At 55.3% G+C, this 16515-nt stretch overlaps 8 protein-coding genes across 8 annotated transcripts; 4 read left to right on the forward strand and 4 right to left on the reverse strand.

Annotated features, from left to right (window-relative positions):
- Positions 1–459: 459 nt before the first annotated feature.
- SODALDRAFT_324611 (endothiapepsin) lies at positions 460–1975 on the forward strand (the record flags this gene model as incomplete). The annotated part of the gene is made up of 3 exons (XM_028609907.1): positions 460–754; positions 845–980; positions 1075–1975. 3 exons carry the CDS (start codon positions 460–462, stop codon positions 1973–1975), a joined length of 1332 nt encoding a protein of 443 aa, XP_028466008.1.
- A 546-nt stretch (positions 1976–2521) lies between these two features.
- On the forward strand, positions 2522–4859 carry SODALDRAFT_360545 (hypothetical protein; the record flags this gene model as incomplete). Its single annotated transcript, XM_028614278.1, has 6 exons — positions 2522–2693; positions 2808–2852; positions 2947–3105; positions 3516–3618; positions 3689–3723; positions 3826–4859. The coding sequence occupies 6 exons, from the start codon at positions 2522–2524 to the stop codon at positions 4857–4859; spliced, it is 1548 nt and encodes a 515-aa protein (XP_028466009.1).
- A 1210-nt stretch (positions 4860–6069) lies between these two features.
- SODALDRAFT_351319 (hypothetical protein) lies at positions 6070–7474 on the forward strand (the record flags this gene model as incomplete). Its single annotated transcript, XM_028613530.1, has 4 exons — positions 6070–6292; positions 6377–6457; positions 6624–6663; positions 6713–7474. The coding sequence occupies 4 exons, from the start codon at positions 6070–6072 to the stop codon at positions 7470–7472; spliced, it is 1104 nt and encodes a 367-aa protein (XP_028466010.1).
- Positions 7475–7930: 456 nt separating this feature from the next.
- SODALDRAFT_333978 (haloacid dehalogenase) lies at positions 7931–8971 on the forward strand (the record flags this gene model as incomplete). Its single annotated transcript, XM_028612108.1, has 1 exon — positions 7931–8971. Exon 1 carries the CDS (start codon positions 8234–8236, stop codon positions 8969–8971), a length of 738 nt encoding a protein of 245 aa, XP_028466011.1. The 5' UTR covers positions 7931–8233.
- Positions 8972–9761: 790 nt separating this feature from the next.
- On the reverse strand, positions 9762–12181 carry SODALDRAFT_333979 (amidohydrolase family protein). Its single transcript, XM_028612109.1, has one exon. The coding sequence runs from the start codon at positions 11717–11719 to the stop codon at positions 9983–9985; it is 1737 nt and encodes a 578-aa protein (XP_028466012.1). The 5' UTR covers positions 11720–12181; the 3' UTR covers positions 9762–9982.
- Positions 12182–12422: 241 nt separating this feature from the next.
- Positions 12423–13111, reverse strand: SODALDRAFT_333980 (hypothetical protein). The gene has a single exon (XM_028612110.1). It carries the CDS (start codon positions 13076–13078, stop codon positions 12434–12436), a length of 645 nt encoding a protein of 214 aa, XP_028466013.1. The 5' UTR covers positions 13079–13111; the 3' UTR covers positions 12423–12433.
- A 904-nt stretch (positions 13112–14015) lies between these two features.
- Positions 14016–15477, reverse strand: SODALDRAFT_312772 (xylanase precursor). Its single transcript, XM_028609208.1, has 3 exons — positions 14829–15477; positions 14654–14738; positions 14016–14566 (listed from the first exon to the last, which is right to left on the reverse strand). Exons 1-3 carry the CDS (start codon positions 15107–15109, stop codon positions 14243–14245), a joined length of 690 nt encoding a protein of 229 aa, XP_028466014.1. The 5' UTR covers positions 15110–15477; the 3' UTR covers positions 14016–14242.
- On the reverse strand, positions 15276–15858 carry SODALDRAFT_184020 (hypothetical protein). Its single transcript, XM_028607081.1, has 2 exons — positions 15835–15858; positions 15276–15755 (listed from the first exon to the last, which is right to left on the reverse strand). Exon 2 carries the CDS (start codon positions 15592–15594, stop codon positions 15337–15339), a length of 258 nt encoding a protein of 85 aa, XP_028466015.1. The 5' UTR covers positions 15595–15755; positions 15835–15858; the 3' UTR covers positions 15276–15336.
- Positions 15859–16515: the final 657 nt, after the last annotated feature.

Below are 16515 nucleotides of genomic sequence, written 5' to 3' on the forward strand. Positions count from 1 at the left end.
TGTCTCAACGCTGACCAGCCAGCATCTAGATGCCGATGTTCTGAAGGGATTCGCTGAAGATGCATTCCTCAGCCCAAACGTTGTGCGGTCATCCCTTGATACTGGGTCCCCGCGATATGCTTGGGATGGAGTTATGGGACATATATTGTCTCGGCATCATACCTCTCGCGGGGTTCCCACAACCACTATCGTCCATGTTCAGCAAGGGATGGGCGGGTTTAGACTTCTTTAAAATCGAAGCATGGCCGGACGCAGGTTGGGTTGCCAGATTGTCGCCGCCCCTCCTCGTCACACTTGAGATTGTTGGGACGTGTAACCATCTCACTCCTCCCCTAGGGAGCAACTTATTCCCCCCTCCCAGACTCCAGAGATATCTCGTTTCGCCGCTGACCTCCTACACAACACTAAGACTTGGAAGCAAGACGAGTACACCTCTCAGGCTCTCAGGCTCCCGACAAGATGCACGTTTCGTCGTTTCTGAGCTGCGTCTTCGCGCTGGCATCAGCGTCACCTCTCGTGCATCCCAATAGCCAAGAGGCGACGGACGTCGGCCACGAGGCGCTCTCGCACGGAAGCGAGAGTTCCGGCTTCACATTGCACCAAATCGCCAATGAGAGATACGTGGAGGAGACTGGGCTCGATGCGTTGCTGTGGGCGTACATCAAGTACAATGCCGAGTTGCCGCCGCGGCTGTGGCGCGCGCTGCGGATCGGGACTCACGTCAACGCGAGGTTCAAACATCTCGTCAATAGGGGTATGTCTCGTTCCTCGGTCCAACCAGCAGCATCCATGGGACTTGTGCGGAAACCCTCGTTGCTGACTGCATCTGCTCTTTCATCACTAGATGACGAGAGTGCCAAGTTCGGAACCGTACAGGCGTTCCCGCCTCGAAACATTGACATACAGTACGTCGTGCCGGTGCAGATCGGAATGCCACCACAGACTGTGTTCTTGAATCTCGACACCGGCTCGGGAGACCTGTGAGTGGTAACAGCAGCACCAGCACCCAACCCAACATGAAGTCACGTGAACGTTTCTCGTCTCAATGCTTACCCTGAACCGCTCTTCTCCCAGTTGGACCATATCGACAGACACGTCTACCTGGCAAGTCGGCGGCCATGCCATCTACGACCCCCGGGCCTCGAATACCTCAAAGCTAGTAGACAACGCGTGGTGGCGCATCATATACGGCGACGGATCAGGGGCCTCGGGCATCGTGTACACCGACCGCGTCGCCATCGGGAAGACCTTCTTCGAGCAGCAGGCCGTGGAATCGGCGCAGGCGATTTCCCGGACATTCACACAGGACGACTTCGCGTCGGGGATCCTGGGATTGGGCTTCGGACGGGGCAACACGGTGCGGCCGCAGCAGGTGAAGACGTACATGGAGAACATCCTGCCTTCGCTGGCGGCGCCGGTGTTCACGGCGAACCTGCAGGCCGGGCGGCCCGGGAACTACAACTTCGGGTTCGTCTCGGCGCAGGAGCACGTGGGGCCGATCGCGTACGCGCCGGTCACGCAGCAGAGCCCGTACTGGGAGATTGAGGTGGATGGGTTCCAGGTCGAAGGCGGGAGTTTCAACGGCACAGAGGCGCTGAGCAGGGTCATCGTCGACACGGGCACCACGCTCATTCTCGTCCCTGATGAGCTGGTGGAGGCATACTATGATCGAGTCCAAGGGGCGCGGTTCGACGCGTCTTGGGCGGGATACATCTTCCCTTGCAACGCGTCGTTGCCGGACTGGACGTTCGGAATCGCGGACTGGAGGGGTACGGTGCCGGGCAAGTTTATGAGCTATAGCCAGGTCAGCCAGACGCATTGTTTCGGCGGCATCCAGAGCTCGCAGGGGATCCCGTTTGCGATTTTCGGGGCGGTGCTGCTCAAGTCGCAGTTCGTGGTGTTCGATTACGTGAGTGCTGAGGCCAATGTCGGGGCCGCGCCCAGGGTCGGATTCGCGAGCAAGCCGTTGGATTGAAGGAGGCAGGAGTCGGAGTGATTCACGCCGCTCGGATTCGAGTGGACGATAGACGCTGCCAATTTCGGGGAGGCTCGTTTCGGGCAGTGAGTCAGTCGGAGGCACGGACGAGGAAGCGAGGATGGGACTCGATGGAGTGGCGAGGATAAGCGAAATAGAGGAAATAAGCCATAATATAGGGATGCATGTTCGGAACAGTCTGACTATCCCTCTGTCTTTGTGTGTGTGAGTGCCTCTTTTTGTCTTTTCTGTTTCTTCTCGTCGATATGGCGTTTGGGAGAGGACAGACACGACTGAGAGTGATGAGAACGGGTGCGTCGTGAAGACCCAGATCGTGAGACGATAACGCCGGATTTGGATCCACTACACCCTCCTTTCCGCCAATTAAAGACGAGAATCGACTGGTAGTCCGCTTGACGTCAGCTGCCATACATGATATCTTATCTCTGTACCCCGGTACCTAAATTTGTACGTTTCTGATTAACAAGATAAGGTAGCGAATGATATAAGGTACCTGGTAAGGTAGATGGGGCTACCGAAGGCGTCATGTGCATCAGCCACGACATCATATCTAGGCACCCGCCAATCAATGGCCGCCCTTCTCACGGAACATCTGAAGAGTTACCTCGAGTCTGCCTCGACCTTGCCTGGACCATCCTCATCTTCCACTTCCCCCATTTTCGCAACACCATCTCTGGAAAGACCGTCCAGGAAAGGGGTTCACGAGTGCCTTATAGTGAGATAGTGAGTCACACGGGCACCCAGACCCCCAGAGTAACCCACCCCAATCCCCCCGTCCTAGTCCCGGAACCATCATGAGACAAACCAATAGGCGTTGCCTTCGTCGCAGTCATGCCGTTATCTCGGTCACGGTTGGGTGTGGCGTTTAATATGGGTCTAGCACACCTGGACGATGATTTCCTGACAACCTTGATTTCTTACCTAGGTACCTGCTTGTATCTGCCTTGGAGGCCTGAACGTCCATCACGGCATTTCTACTTCCAATCCAGGCAGAATTTACAGTCATCATTCCCGCGAGGTACCTCGTATGGACGAGGACTGTATGGAAACGGTACGGGCGAGTCTCGCGGCCGCGACCAATGCGCCAACTATACCCTCCCGTGACCCTCGTGCCTTCTCGGCTTACTTTCCCTTACCCAACTTATCTACGAAGTAAGTACTTTGTCGCACCCGGCACGCCTATGCCATACTCCCCTGTACCTCTCTTCCACCCGTCGTGGTTGCCTTCGCTACTCCGTGCAACTTGCATCCTTCGGGGTCGTGCCTACCTACCAAAGATATTGTTGTACCCATCGGTCCCATCCAAGTTCGGAGTCCGAGTCATCGTCATATGACTGGCATTTATAATAATCCCGTCCTTTGCTCTGTCCTTTATCCTTCGTCCTTTGTCCTTCGAACTTTCTGGCAACATCTTCAACCCGCTTCCAACTTCCAACTTCCAACTTCTTCTGTTCGAACCCCCATCGTGTCTTGGACACGAGCTCACATGCACACTGCGCCCTCCATATCACCTCACTAGTGTGGATACGCCTTGCTCTCATCATCTCACTGTTTATCCCGATCATCGCCGATCTCCCGACTGCTGACTCTCCCTCGATCCCACCCGGACGAGCCATCCACCGGTTAAACCTACCTACCATCCTAGAACCTTGGCTTCTCACTTCCACCTCTTCTTTTTCACCAGACAACCAGTGTCAGCTGTAACATCACTAGCTGGCTGGCCCGCTGTCTGGGAAGTCCTCGAATACCTATTTAAATAGCCTCCCTCCTAGTTTGCATATCAGATCGGCTTTCCTACACAATGGCGCCCGTCCTCCACGATACCACAGCCCCCCAACATCTCGATTTTGTGCTCTCACACCGACATCTTCCTCCGGGGCCTATTCGCGTCCGTGACCGGCACACTCGGGGTCGAAACCATGGGCCTCGTGCGGACCTGAGGGATATCCGTCGTATCCTGCAGAATGACCGTCTCTCAGATCCGCAACGTCCCCTCGTTGACTCCGAGACAATCTTTGCCCGTCATCAGATGCCCCGTTCAGCCGTGCGAGCTCGCCGCCGCCTTCGTGGCAACAGAGTCGACCTCGACCCTGAAGAGGATCATGTCCGTCTAGCACGCAGTTCTATTCCGCTTCCGGGTGACCACCGCCGTGCCCGTGTACCATCCCTCGAACGCCAGGACGCCTTCCGCGATGCGCGGACCACCAAGCGCGCGATGAAAGCTAGCTCGCGCAGCCGACAGGATTTCCAAGACGTCCCGACAAACGACCTGTATCGCATCGGGCTTCTTTCTTCGGACAACGAACACGTTCATGGCGCCGAATTTACCCTGGACGCCATCGTCCACGACGAGCCGACCTATTCCATCACCACGCGGCTCGGCAAGCGAGGAAAGAACAATCGCAAGGATGACAACATGTCTACCAAGCTGGCTCTGGAGTGGGACTTCGCCGGCCTCGAAGAAGACGAACAGCTTGCCCGCTATCTGGTTTCCTCGCAGCAATATGGCCACGGAGAGGATGGTTCCGTGGTTCCGCGTCACGGATATCGGACCATCTGGCGATCGCCTGTCCAATCGACCTCGGCCTCTGCGACGGCCCCTTCGGGTGATGACGACGAGCCCGTCCCAGACCTCATCACGGACACGGATAGGGCAACAGAAGACGATCAAGTTTTCGACGATGACGACCCGGAGGAGGATGCTGAGCTTGACTGTTGGACAAATGAAGAGGGAGAACCTGGATGGGCTGTCTTGTCCCCGACGATCATTCGGGACTCGGTCCGGGAAGACCATGACGTCGAAGGCGCCGCCACAGAAGACGCCTCCACTGGACCTTGGATTGTGCTGGGAGACGGCTTGTAACAGGTCCGCCACGGAGGTTAGATCATCAATCGGGATGAGATATATCATATCTCCGGGCTAGCGTGAGGCGGGCAAAGCGCCCGCCGCGGACTGGCCCTCGTATTCCAGTCGTTCGGGTCCAAGAGGATTGGCGTTTTCGGGAGAAATTGAGCGTGGCAGATGGCGTGCATTGTACAGCGTCTTGGAAATCCGGCCTGGGCATTGTATTAATAGATAGGTCCGTCGCTTATGGTGCAGAACGAGGATGGATATAGCATCGATATGATGGACAGGAGTGTTCGAATCCCGACCTTGTTTTCGTCTAACTGAGTCCCATCGGTGCACCGTTCCTACTAGTAAGTAATTGATCGTGATATGGGAATTGTCACGCGATTATCTGTCGAGATACTCCCAGAGTCCAGTCCCGAGCTCCCGGCCATAGTTCGCCGAGCCATTGCGTCGTGCTGTTTAGGAAACCCCTCATCGGACCTGAGAACGACATGCGGCCACGATGCCTTGTAACTTGCAAGTGGACGGAATAATCTGAGGCAACCAGTTGATGTTCTCAAAGAAGCAGTTCATATGTGTATATAACACCCCTACTTCTAGATTGGTAGCATGGTTGTAAGAAGGCTTCTTAGTAAGAGGTCGATTCTTGGAAAGCACGGGTCCGGTTTGTTTCTACTGTAAGCAGTATTTTACTTTGAATAAACTGATGGATTTGAGGCGTAGTATTATGACAGGAGTTATGATGATATAGGGTGTGTAACGCATGATTTGTGAAAGATGCATGTGATGAACTTGTCGCCACTCGCGAGTTGACCGTAGTGGAACAGTCTCTAAGAGATAATTAAAGGCAAACCACCTCTGCGGTGATATCTCTAACAATGAACTTCATACTCTGTTACCATGTAGTTTCCTTATACTTTAGCAGCAACAAAGAAAGCAAGACAAAAAACAAAGCTTAAGGTAGTAGAAAACCTATGGGGTAGTCATCTTGCCGTTACAACGTAGAACCCCAATCTTTGGATCCTGCCCACATCTAGAATCTACCATACATAAAAAGATTATGTTAAGGCCCAAGGAAGGCAGGTACGATTAAGAAGTCTCTCAAACCAACCTTGAATTTTCATAAAAGGGTCTCTACTACAAATACCTACCTTAGGTAGCCAGATGCTCGATTTTGAGGACCAATTTGGACAAACGAGTCGTTACTTGACAAGGACTGACAATGTCATCTCGCAACGAGGCTCAGCCCCCGGCTGCTGGATTAGCGGAGTCAGGAGCGACCATGTACGCTAGCACGCCAATTTCCTTTACGCCGATTTACTTCACCTTTTTGCAGCAAGCAATCCATGAGCCTGAACTTCTCAACAAGTCTGGCTTCATCCTGCAGCAGCTCACCGACGATGAACTTGCGGCCAGAGATCGCTGCAAGCGATGTCATACACGAAGTGCGTTATTTATTGCTGCTATAATTCAGTCCAGTCACCTGCACCCCTGATCTACACCTGCTGACAGGGTCCACCGTACTCCAGATGGAGGCAAATCAGGCAATGACCCAAAGAAGACGGAAGCCAAACCCCTAAGTGGAAGCGGAGCTCTGATCTCTGAGGAGGGTGAGGTGGTGATTCAAGTCGAAACCCCTGACGTCTGCTGCAAGTATCATCCAGGCCGATTACGCAACAAGGTAACGTTTCTCGCTCGAAGACGTGGTAGAGAAGACTGGACTCTTCAAGAACCACTTGACCATATCGCTAACATGAACCGCTTGCGCAATGACAGAAATGGACTTGTTGCAACGCCTCACCCTCCTCCCCACCTTGTAAGAAGCAATCATCCCATCATTGGAAGACTCCCCTACAGGGCCTCAGTCTTCGCTACCAGTTCCACTTCACGCCAACCCCAACCGAAGGCAATGCCAGATACCGCCAAGTCGTCGCCATCGACTGCGAAATGGGCACAGCTGTCGATAACGAGTCGGAACTGATCCGCATCACCCTCGCCGACTACTTCACGACCGAGGTCCTGATTGATACTCTCGTATGGCCGGATGCGGCCATGTTGCACCTCAACACGCGCTACTCGGGCGTCTCCTGGGCCGTGCTGACCAAGGCTAAGAAGGAGGGCCGTTGTACCATGGGCGTGGCTTCGGCGAGGGAGGCGATTTGGGAGTACGTCTCGCCCAGCACGATTGTTGTTGGCCACTCGTTGCACTGCGATTTGACGGTCCTGCGCTGGATTCATCCGGTTGTGGTCGACTCGCTTCTTCTCGAGAAGGCGGTCAAGAAGGCCGAACAGGACGCTGCCGAGGCGGAAGCAAAGAAAGAAGAAAGTGGGAATAAAGATCATTCCGCATCGGGCGAGACTGCTGTTGTCCTCGAAGCAGTGGACGGCAATCAAGAGGCCCAATCGGGATCCGGAAAGGCCAACTCGGGTAAGAGTGATAACTCGGGGGCTACGAGGAGCCGGAAAGGCGAGTTGACGTTGAAGAAGCTGGCGATGGAGAGGCTCGGGCGGAAAATTCAGAATCGAGCTGGACATGACAGTTTGGAGGATGCACTTGCTGCAAGAGATATTGTTCACTGGCATATTTCGAAGGAGATACGAAGCCTGGAGGAGTTTTGGGGGTAACGTGAAATGTCGAGACACGACATACCTTTCAGATATCCTTTAAGAAGAGATGTTGGTGCAAGTTATGCAACGACGCATGTAGACTCTCGGATCAATGTCGATTTTTAAGGAGTCCGAGATCATGTTTACTCTGGTCTGATAATATGTTTGAGTTGACTTCACAGCTAGATGATAAATCGACACTTACGTAGATGCGTTGGGATAGCCTCCTATCGCAGGTATGCCCAGACGCTCCTAGAATGTTTGTTGCGAGCTGGATATCAAGTGGATATCGCGGACAAGGGTTCATAAAGTAATATGAAGGCAAGAGAACAGTTTAGAATATAGATTGTCTTATCAGCACTAGGATTCAGGATTCAGACTGGCCCATCACCCATAAGATGCTTGGAAACATTCAGGAAAGGCGCGACGCCTTTGTGACTTTTTGACAAACCACACGATATTTAGCTCACTCTTATCATGGGCCCCAATCTCGGGCTAAATACTTATCAACCAGCCAAAAATGGCAGGTCGTTCTTGTACCTTAGTGGTCGAGTGACGAGACTAGAGGAGATACTCCGATACACCGACACACCGAGAGACACACGCCCTGTCCATGACAAGTCCGCTCCGTCTCCACATACGTACACTTATCCCCTCACCTTCCCGGTAGTTATTAAGTCGACCGGCAGGACTGCAACCGGCATCTCACACCTGATCACTTACATTCAACCATATCGATCACCCTCCACCAACACACGAGACCTTCAAGGTATCACATCATGGCCAGACTCACCGACTACCGCCTCCTCACCTTTGACGTTTACGGCACACTCATCGACTGGGAAACCGGGGTCCTCACCGCCCTACAACCCCTCTTGGCATCCGACCCCGCCGGCGCCGCCCTCAAGTTGCCGAAATCCCGCCTCCTGGAGGTCTTCCACGAGTGCGAAGCCGCGCAGCAAAGCCGGACCCCGGATCTCAAATACGCCGACCTGCTCGCGGCGATCCACCCCCAAGTCGCCGCCAAACTCGGCCTTCCGGCCCCCAGCGAAACCGCCAGTGCCGCGTTCGGCGCCTCGGTAGCCTCGTGGCCCGCTTTCCCCGACACGGTGGATGCGCTTCGACGGCTGGGGAAGCGGTACAAGCTCGTCGTGCTGTCCAACGTCGACCGGGAGTCCTTTGCCGGCACGAACGCGGGCCCGCTAGAGGGTGTCCCGTTCGATCTCGTCCTCACGGCCCAGGATGTGGGGAGCTATAAGCCCGACCTGCGCAATTTCGAGCATATGCTCCGTGAGGTGAAGGAGCGGTTTGGCGTGGAGAGCAGTGAGGTCATTCAGACTGCGCAGAGTCAGTTTCATGACCATCACCCTGCTAGGAAGGTGGGGATTAAGTCGAGCTGGATTGTGAGACCGGGGGCCGTGATGGGGAACCAGGCGGAGGAGGTTTGGGATTGGAAGTTTGATACATTGGGGGGGATGGCCGATGCGGTTGACGCGGAGGTGAAGGCGGGAAAGTAGGTGAGCAGGAGAGACGCAGGGGGGCGGGACGTGGGCGAGAGAATGCGCTCGCTCATTTATTAGTTGAGTACCTACCTTAGGTAACAGCGAAATAGGGTGACGACAGTGTCGGTAACCCCTGTACTTCCGCGTCTTTGGAACTCGCTCAGGACTCTGGGTAGGTACACCAATGACCGTATGACAGGGGGGGAGCCGGACCAGCTTCTCCGGTCCCCGAGGCGTCTCGGCCGAAAAGCAAACGAGAGTCCGCTCAGGCCTCTTCAGCTGGTTGTGCCGCCCGACTGATTTTTTCCCCACTCGATCGCAAACTTGGAACTGCGAATAATTATATCACAGCTGCTCTCTTCCAGCACATCAACACGAGGTCTTGCTGAACTGGGGACACGACACGGATGGTTCGGGACCTTGGGTTTTGCAGGAGCATTGCATTCCTGCTAAAGGCCAAGGCGCCGCAGACATGGATGATGGACGAACGGATATGATACTTGGGCCTCACTCATCAATCACGATCCCACTTTCAGCAGTGCCGCTACAATGCATCCCCGATTCGGCAAGAAGCACGGGAAAAAGATCAAAGTCTATGACAAGGGGACTGCGCCAGGGCCTGGGGGTTCTCATCTAATGCCGATAGGAGGATATATAGACTTTTGGATACCTTCCGATATTGCATGTGCAGCATGATTCATCCTCGTTGCGCCGTTAAGCAAGCGTATCAAGCTCACTGAGAGAGGGGACTGAAGAATCTGGAAACAAAGTAGTCTTTGCAGGGACAGAACATGGCTCTGGCGACATGGCAGATGGTTGCTACGTAGGTCCGATCACGGCTCCCAGACCCATCAATTCTATCCTGACAATGACAGGCCGCCGAAATGTTGATTCCATCTGTTCTGATGATGATGGGACAGACCGTGAACTTATGTCTCGTGTTCAGGGGTCATATAATCCGTTGGCGTAGTCAAGCGTTTGCATGTATAATACCCTCGTGGACGTCGTAGTACCTAGATCTCTCCTTCACTTCTCAGACTTGAATACCCTCCTCCCACTAAACCAAGTCTCCTTCAACGCCGACTTCAAAAGGCTCTTCGCATCCCACTCCATATCAAACACGGCAAAATCAGCCATCTTCCCCACTGCAAGACTCCCAACCCTCCCCTCGGCGAACACACTTGCGGCCGTACCCTCAGTGGCCGCCGCGATAGCCTCGCAAACCCCCAACCGAAAATGCTCGTTCACCACCTCCTCACACTCCGGCTCCCTAGCCGACCGCCTCGTGGTCGCGACATAGACATTGTGCAGCGGCTCCCAAGGCGCCGTGGGACTATCGCTCCCCAACGCCAGCAGCGCCCCGCCGTCCGCGAACTCCCGGTACGCGAATGCCCGCCCGCACCGCTCCCGGCCCAGGAGCCGCGGCCAGGCGCGCAGGATAGCCGGGTCGGCGTGCACGGGTTGTATAGACGCCGTGATGCCGGCCTTTCCGAGCCGTTTCGCGTCTTCGGGGGACACGAGCTCGAGGTGCTCGATACGATGACGCCGCTGGCGGCCGGGCGAGGCGTGGTGCAGGTTCTCGAGCGCGTCCACGGCGGTGCGGACGGCAGCGTCGCCTATGGCGTGCAGTGCGATCTGCAATCCCGCGTCGTCGGCGGCGCGGACGACGGGGGCGAGGTCCTCGGGGGTCCAGATGGGCGGCGGGTGGGGGCCGTGGGGCGTAGGGGATCCGGGGCCGGGGGCGCCGTAGGGTTCGGAGACGAAAGCGGTGCAGGCGTCGATTACGCCGTCGCATATGACTTTGATCCCCGCGATGCGGAGGTCGGGGGACGTGGTGGCGTTGAGTTGGGCGTGCAGCTCGGCGGCGCGGCGGACCTGGCGCAGGCGGGCTTCCGGGTCGGCGGCGGGTTTGATGAGCCAGTAGGCGGCGATGCGCATGGGGAGAAGGTCCGGGTTCGACGCTCGGAGGGCGATGAGGGCGTCCCAGATGGGTTCGTCCATGGCCATTTCCACGAGGCCGGTGTACCCCGCTGCGCTGTAGGTTTGGATGGCGGCGAGGATGGCGGCTTGGCGGTCTTCGGGGGAGGCGACGAGGGCTTGGTGGGGCCATACGATGGAGAGGACGGCGCCTTCGCTCAGGACGCCGGAGGGTTTGCCGTCGGCGTCGCGGTAGATGGTTCCGCCCGCTGGGTCGGGCATGTCCGCCACGCCCAGCTCGGCGAGGCCGGCGGAGTTGCACCAGGTGAAGTGCAGGTCCTTGGAGTCGATGAAGATGGCGCGCGGGTCGATGTCGTCGAGCAGCGAGGCGGTCACGTCGCCCGGGGTCATGGAGTGCATCCAGCCCTTGCAGAGGATGCGCGGCACCTCCGGGTGTGATGTCGCGTAGGCTTTCACGGTGGCCCGGATGTCGTCGAGGTTTTTGCAGTGCTTGAGATCTACCTTGCGGAGGGACTGGCCCAGCAGGAAGATGTGCATGTGACCGTCGACGAAGCCCGGGAGAACGGTCTTGTTGTTCAGGTCGGTGACGGTCACGTCGGCTGGGAGGTTCAGCTGCGATGCGATGTTGTCACGGGACCCAATGGCGGCGATGACGCCGTTGCGGACGAACATGGAATCAGCGAAGGTGGGCTGGCCTTCTAGCCCGGCGCCGGCTTTGGCGAGGATGCGGCCATTGACGAAAAATGTCCCTGGGTCCCTGGACATTTCTTGGGCGATGGTTGAGGGGTTCGAGGATGTCAAGGCAGAGGCGGGAGGGGCGGCCATTTTGGGTCTGAGACTCTGAGACTCTGAATCGTGAATGAACTAGAATTTGAGATGTCCCGAGTTCGGATTCCAATTCCTGAGGTGCGAAGAGGAAGTTGACGCCGGACGGCACTTGGTGGCCAAGTTCGGAGAGATAAGAGCCCAATTCCACAGCACGGTCGTCGATTCGCCCTGTGACTCGTGTTGCCTCTTGGGCTCCAGCGTCTCCAGTGTGTCCAGTGCCCACTCGATCATCATCCTAGTTCCCTCTCCCAGCAATTCGTAGATCCTCCGCAGCCCCTGTTCGGCCCTCCGCATGAACTAACCCGGATCGGGCGTATAGTGGCTTGAGATAAGGGACCGAAGAGCTTTATATAACCATCACAGCAATAAGAGCCCAGTTCTGGTAAGCCCGATCGGTTCATCCAGCTCGGCTCCGGTCGGCTCAACTGTTGTCGTTGCTCGTGGAGCTGAGCAGTGAGTTCACAAAAATTCCGGGATGGATCAATTTGACTTGGTCAGGAGGTCTGGCATCGACCAGTAATTATAATTACATGCTATGGTATGGTGCAGCCACTGTGGCGCGCATCGCCACAATCCACCTCGGGGCAGGTCACCTGATCTACCATCAGCCGCTGACATAATCATCCATATCATTACAAAACACAATACAATGTATGGGTATATTTCGTCTCGAGTTCCCTTCCAGTAATTCCCAGTCCACCAATCCACCACCTAGGCCCTGGGGAGTTCGACATCGACGACCCAGGGCAGTTGTATCCCCTCGTCCGATTCACCCTGAATGGCAGCGTTGACAAAGACCGTTTGTTTGCCCGCCTGGAGCGGCAGGCCATCTCCAGAGCAGTGACTCGTGAAGCAAGCTTGTTGGTCCCTATACCTCTTGAGCCTTTGCCTCTTCTCCTCTTTATCGGCCTCCGTGTCCCATTTGCCGGCTTGGATCCCCGTTAGACTCCCGATGGTCACAGACTTGTCGTTGTCAATATGGGTAAAGTGCGACGGCCAGCGGGCAGCATCTTCGTTGTGGTTGGCGATGGTCGTCCCTTGACTCCCTTCCCGCCATGTGACCATGCGGGCACCCCAGCCTTCGTGGATATGGCCGAAGCAATGGAGACGAGGCCTCGCCTTCTCGACGGCGGCGAAGAGGCCTTGGCTGCCGCCGCGTTTGGCGTCTTGTGTGCGGTCAAGGATGCCGTGCGGTGGGCCGTGGGTGATGACTACGTCGGTCCCGTTTTGGATAGACCAGTCGTGGCCGTCGTAAGATGTTGTTGTTCGGCCCGGGGTATATGTGTCGGTCGGGATGTACTGGAAACCCCAGCCGGCGTGTTTAGAGGGCGTGTAGGGGCTGGCGAAGACGGTCATCTTTGCTCCGTTGGCTAATTGGAATGTATGGGTGCCCTCGTGTAGCAATATAATACCCGAATCCTTGGCTCGCTCTTGCTGGCGGAAGAGGTTTTCTGCTTCGCCGAAGGAGCCAAAATGGCGTTCAATGGCCTCCCGCGGCAAGTCCTGCGTGGGCGAAGAAAAGGAGCTTGCCAGGATCCGTTGGAAGGCGGGGGTATCCAGTGTGAAGTCGTGGTTGCCGGCGATGACGAGCTTTAATGGTGCGTTGATATCCCGTAGCAGTTGCAGGGATCGTTTGAATTCCTCATTTTTTGATTCTTCGGTGAGATCGCCGCAATGGATGGCAACGTCTGCCGACATGAGCGGCTTGAGTGTGCTAGGGAACTCGTCGCCGTGGGTATCGGAGACGATCAAAAATCGGGTTGTGATGCCGGGGTTGGTCGCCATTGTGTGAAGGACTAGTATTCAGGAGTACTCTGAGCTGTGCGGATATGAAGTGATTGAACTTGGGGACAGGATGTAAAGGGTTGAGAGTTTTTCCCGTCTTGCTGTTGGGCCTCGACGGATTTATATACTCGAATCCTGGCCTACCTTCTAAGCCTGTAGGCTGTTGCTTGGCTACTTCGTTCCCACGAGGTAAAGTTAAATCGTAGACAGTCCGAGCAATGTTTAGAGAACTCTTAAACACGCCTGGTTGCATTTAAACGTTATTTCAGAATGTGGCGCAAACTTACGAAGATAGCTTGGTCCCTCGCTACTTCTCATATGTCCTCCGAAGACTCCGATGGCCTACTGTTCAGCCACACAATGCCACATTCGTGGGACTACCTGACCTTTGACTTTGGATACGGTAAAAGCCAATCATTGGGGAGTTTGTCAATTAGGTACCTAGGACACAAGAGATGCTGGCGGGCAGCTAGTGACTACCGGGGAGGGAAAGAGTGGAGGAATATATGTGCAATCGACTGTATATTCATTTCATGCAGGTCATAGGTTTTGCCGAAGCGAATATATACGGGGAAGAAATAGGAACGACGAAACGTTACTTGCGCGAGACAACAGCAAGCATCCATTCCACCTCAGAAAGAGCCGACCGATAACCACGAACCCCCTTATAGAACCTTCACAATGCAGGGGGATAACAGCCCAGGGCCGACCTCCTCGCCAAAACGTCAAGGTCTCTTAGCCGACATCAGCGGCAGTGATACGAGCATAGCCGCTGCTGTAGTAGCCCTCAGTGGCAACGATCTGGTAGTCGTGGGTACCAATGGGGAGGTTAGCCCTGCGCCAGGCATCGAAGTGGCACCCGGTCTGCACGACACCGCCGGTGCGCTTGTTGCGGCGGACAGACCAGTACTGCTGGAATGTCTGGGTGCCGTCAATGCTGGGAGCGTCGTAGCGCCAGCTCTCGGCGACGTCGTAGACGCTGCCGTCGCAGTCGACGGTGCCCAGCCTGTTGGCGTTCGAGGAGGGGTCGTAGTCGCCGAAGTTCTCGACGATGTAGTACTGTTTGCGAAGCTCGTGTTAGTCCCATTTGATGCACTTCATGTTTTTATATCATCTTGGATCTGCGGAGAAAGAAGCGTCGCGTACCTCGACGAGAGGGTTACGGGTCCAGCCGTAGACGGCAAGGTAGCTGTTGCCGTTGTACTCGTAGGTGCCGGAGATGTCGATGGCGCTGTGAAAGACGAGAGTCTTGTTAGCCAAGACTCAACCTTGAACTGAGAACATGGAACATTGAAATCTTGACTGCCATGGTAGAACGCACCGAGCATCAACACCGGGGTTCCAGCCCTTGCCTCCGACGAGGTTACCACCGCTCTGCCACGAGACCTCGTAGGAGCCGCCGGCAAGGTTGGTGTAGGTGGCGGGAGAACCGCCGTCGCTCCACCACGAGTAGAAGAACCCGTCGTGGTAGCCCTGCGAGTTGGGAGTGGACTGGCGCTTCTCGAGAGAGTAGTCGCCGAGACCGTTGGACATTTTGGCCTTGGGGGCGGCGAGGGCCGCGCCGCTGGCGGCTGCCACGAGGAAGGAAGAGAGCTTGACCATTTTCGGAGACCTTGGCTTGTCGATTGGGAGATTGTGGTCGAGATGAGGAGCAAAGGAAAAAAAGGGGTTTGGATGAGGGTTGTCTCCCCGGCTTTATATAGTTGAAAGTTGAGCAGCGTCCTGGTGGTTTCGATCTTGGAAGTGAAGTCGAAACTCGGCGTTGAATACCCCTGAATGAACGTCAAATGCTTCTTGCCACCTTCTCAACTCGATTTAGCCCTCAACCCTCAACTCCCTCGCTCGGGCAGTTCGCATTCTACCGGCTCGGGGCAATTCGTAATACCAGGATTTTGTTCGACGACGCCATCATGTGAGGCTGATCGACATCTTGGCCTGCTACGTTCGGCACTTGTAGACCCCGGAGGTCCGCCAAGATGCCTTCCGGCAGCCACATCAGGACTATGGGCCCATGGGGTAGAAAAGTGCGGGGGCCCCGGGGGCAGTGGGCACGACGTCTTGCTCGCCACGACTCCCTTTCCCGTCATGAATTCCCCGTGGGGCAGACGGGCACTGGGGCGCGATGTTGAATTTAGGCAGAAAGGCGATCGTCCCTGAAAGCAGGTCAAGTCGCAAGCCGTAGCCCGCAGGCATGATACATGCCGGCGGGCGGGTTTTTCGTCTCCCTGGCTGGTCTGCTTCTCAGGGTCTTATTCGTCGTTGTTATTAGCCGTCAGAAGTGCCGAACAAGTCTGGGGAAGGGGAAGCCTCAAACTGGAGCGGATTACCTGCAGAACATATCCCGGTATTTGCCTTGAACAACCAAGTGTATCTGCGGCTCAAGACGATGTCATCATGCGATGCGGATAAAAGCGCCGAATTCCATGAGGACCAAGAGAAGGGGTTCAGTAACTGCATGAATGTCAGGTAGAATACAAGTCATTTGATCCTAATGGAAGTGCATCTCCACCAAGAAAGACGTCGTTTCACCCCCTTCTCCCATGAGAATTGAGCGTCTCGTGGTCAATTCCAACTTGAAGGCAAATAAAGAGATGTCGTTGATTTTGTCTTTATTATACCGTCAACTTTAAATATGCGATCAGCATTTTCGCAGCATATTTCGTAGATCATCAGTAGCGATCGATGATCAGTCCTGAAGCGAAAGGGCTGAACCAGGTGAACGGTTCTTCCATCACTCTAGACGATTTGATCGCCAGAGGTGATCCCTCCTGTAAAGGTAAAGGAATTTACATAATGGGACATCACTTTAGCGGTTTTGGCACCGCAATTGTTTCGCTGCATCTTTCATTGTTCGAGGGGTATGTCGCCTTCGGCGGAAAAATCATTCATCTCTGATCTCTCCTCCTCGTCATCTTCTATGAACCATTATGTGGTGTTTCACATATATCGTCTGTGACATCGCTCGTCGAGTCGTCACCAGAACAAGGCAATTGTTGCTATTTACCCGG

This window comes from Sodiomyces alkalinus (assembly GCF_003711515.1).
Source record: "Sodiomyces alkalinus F11 unplaced genomic scaffold SODALscaffold_6, whole genome shotgun sequence".
Lineage (NCBI taxonomy): Eukaryota > Fungi > Ascomycota > Sordariomycetes > Glomerellales > Plectosphaerellaceae > Sodiomyces > Sodiomyces alkalinus.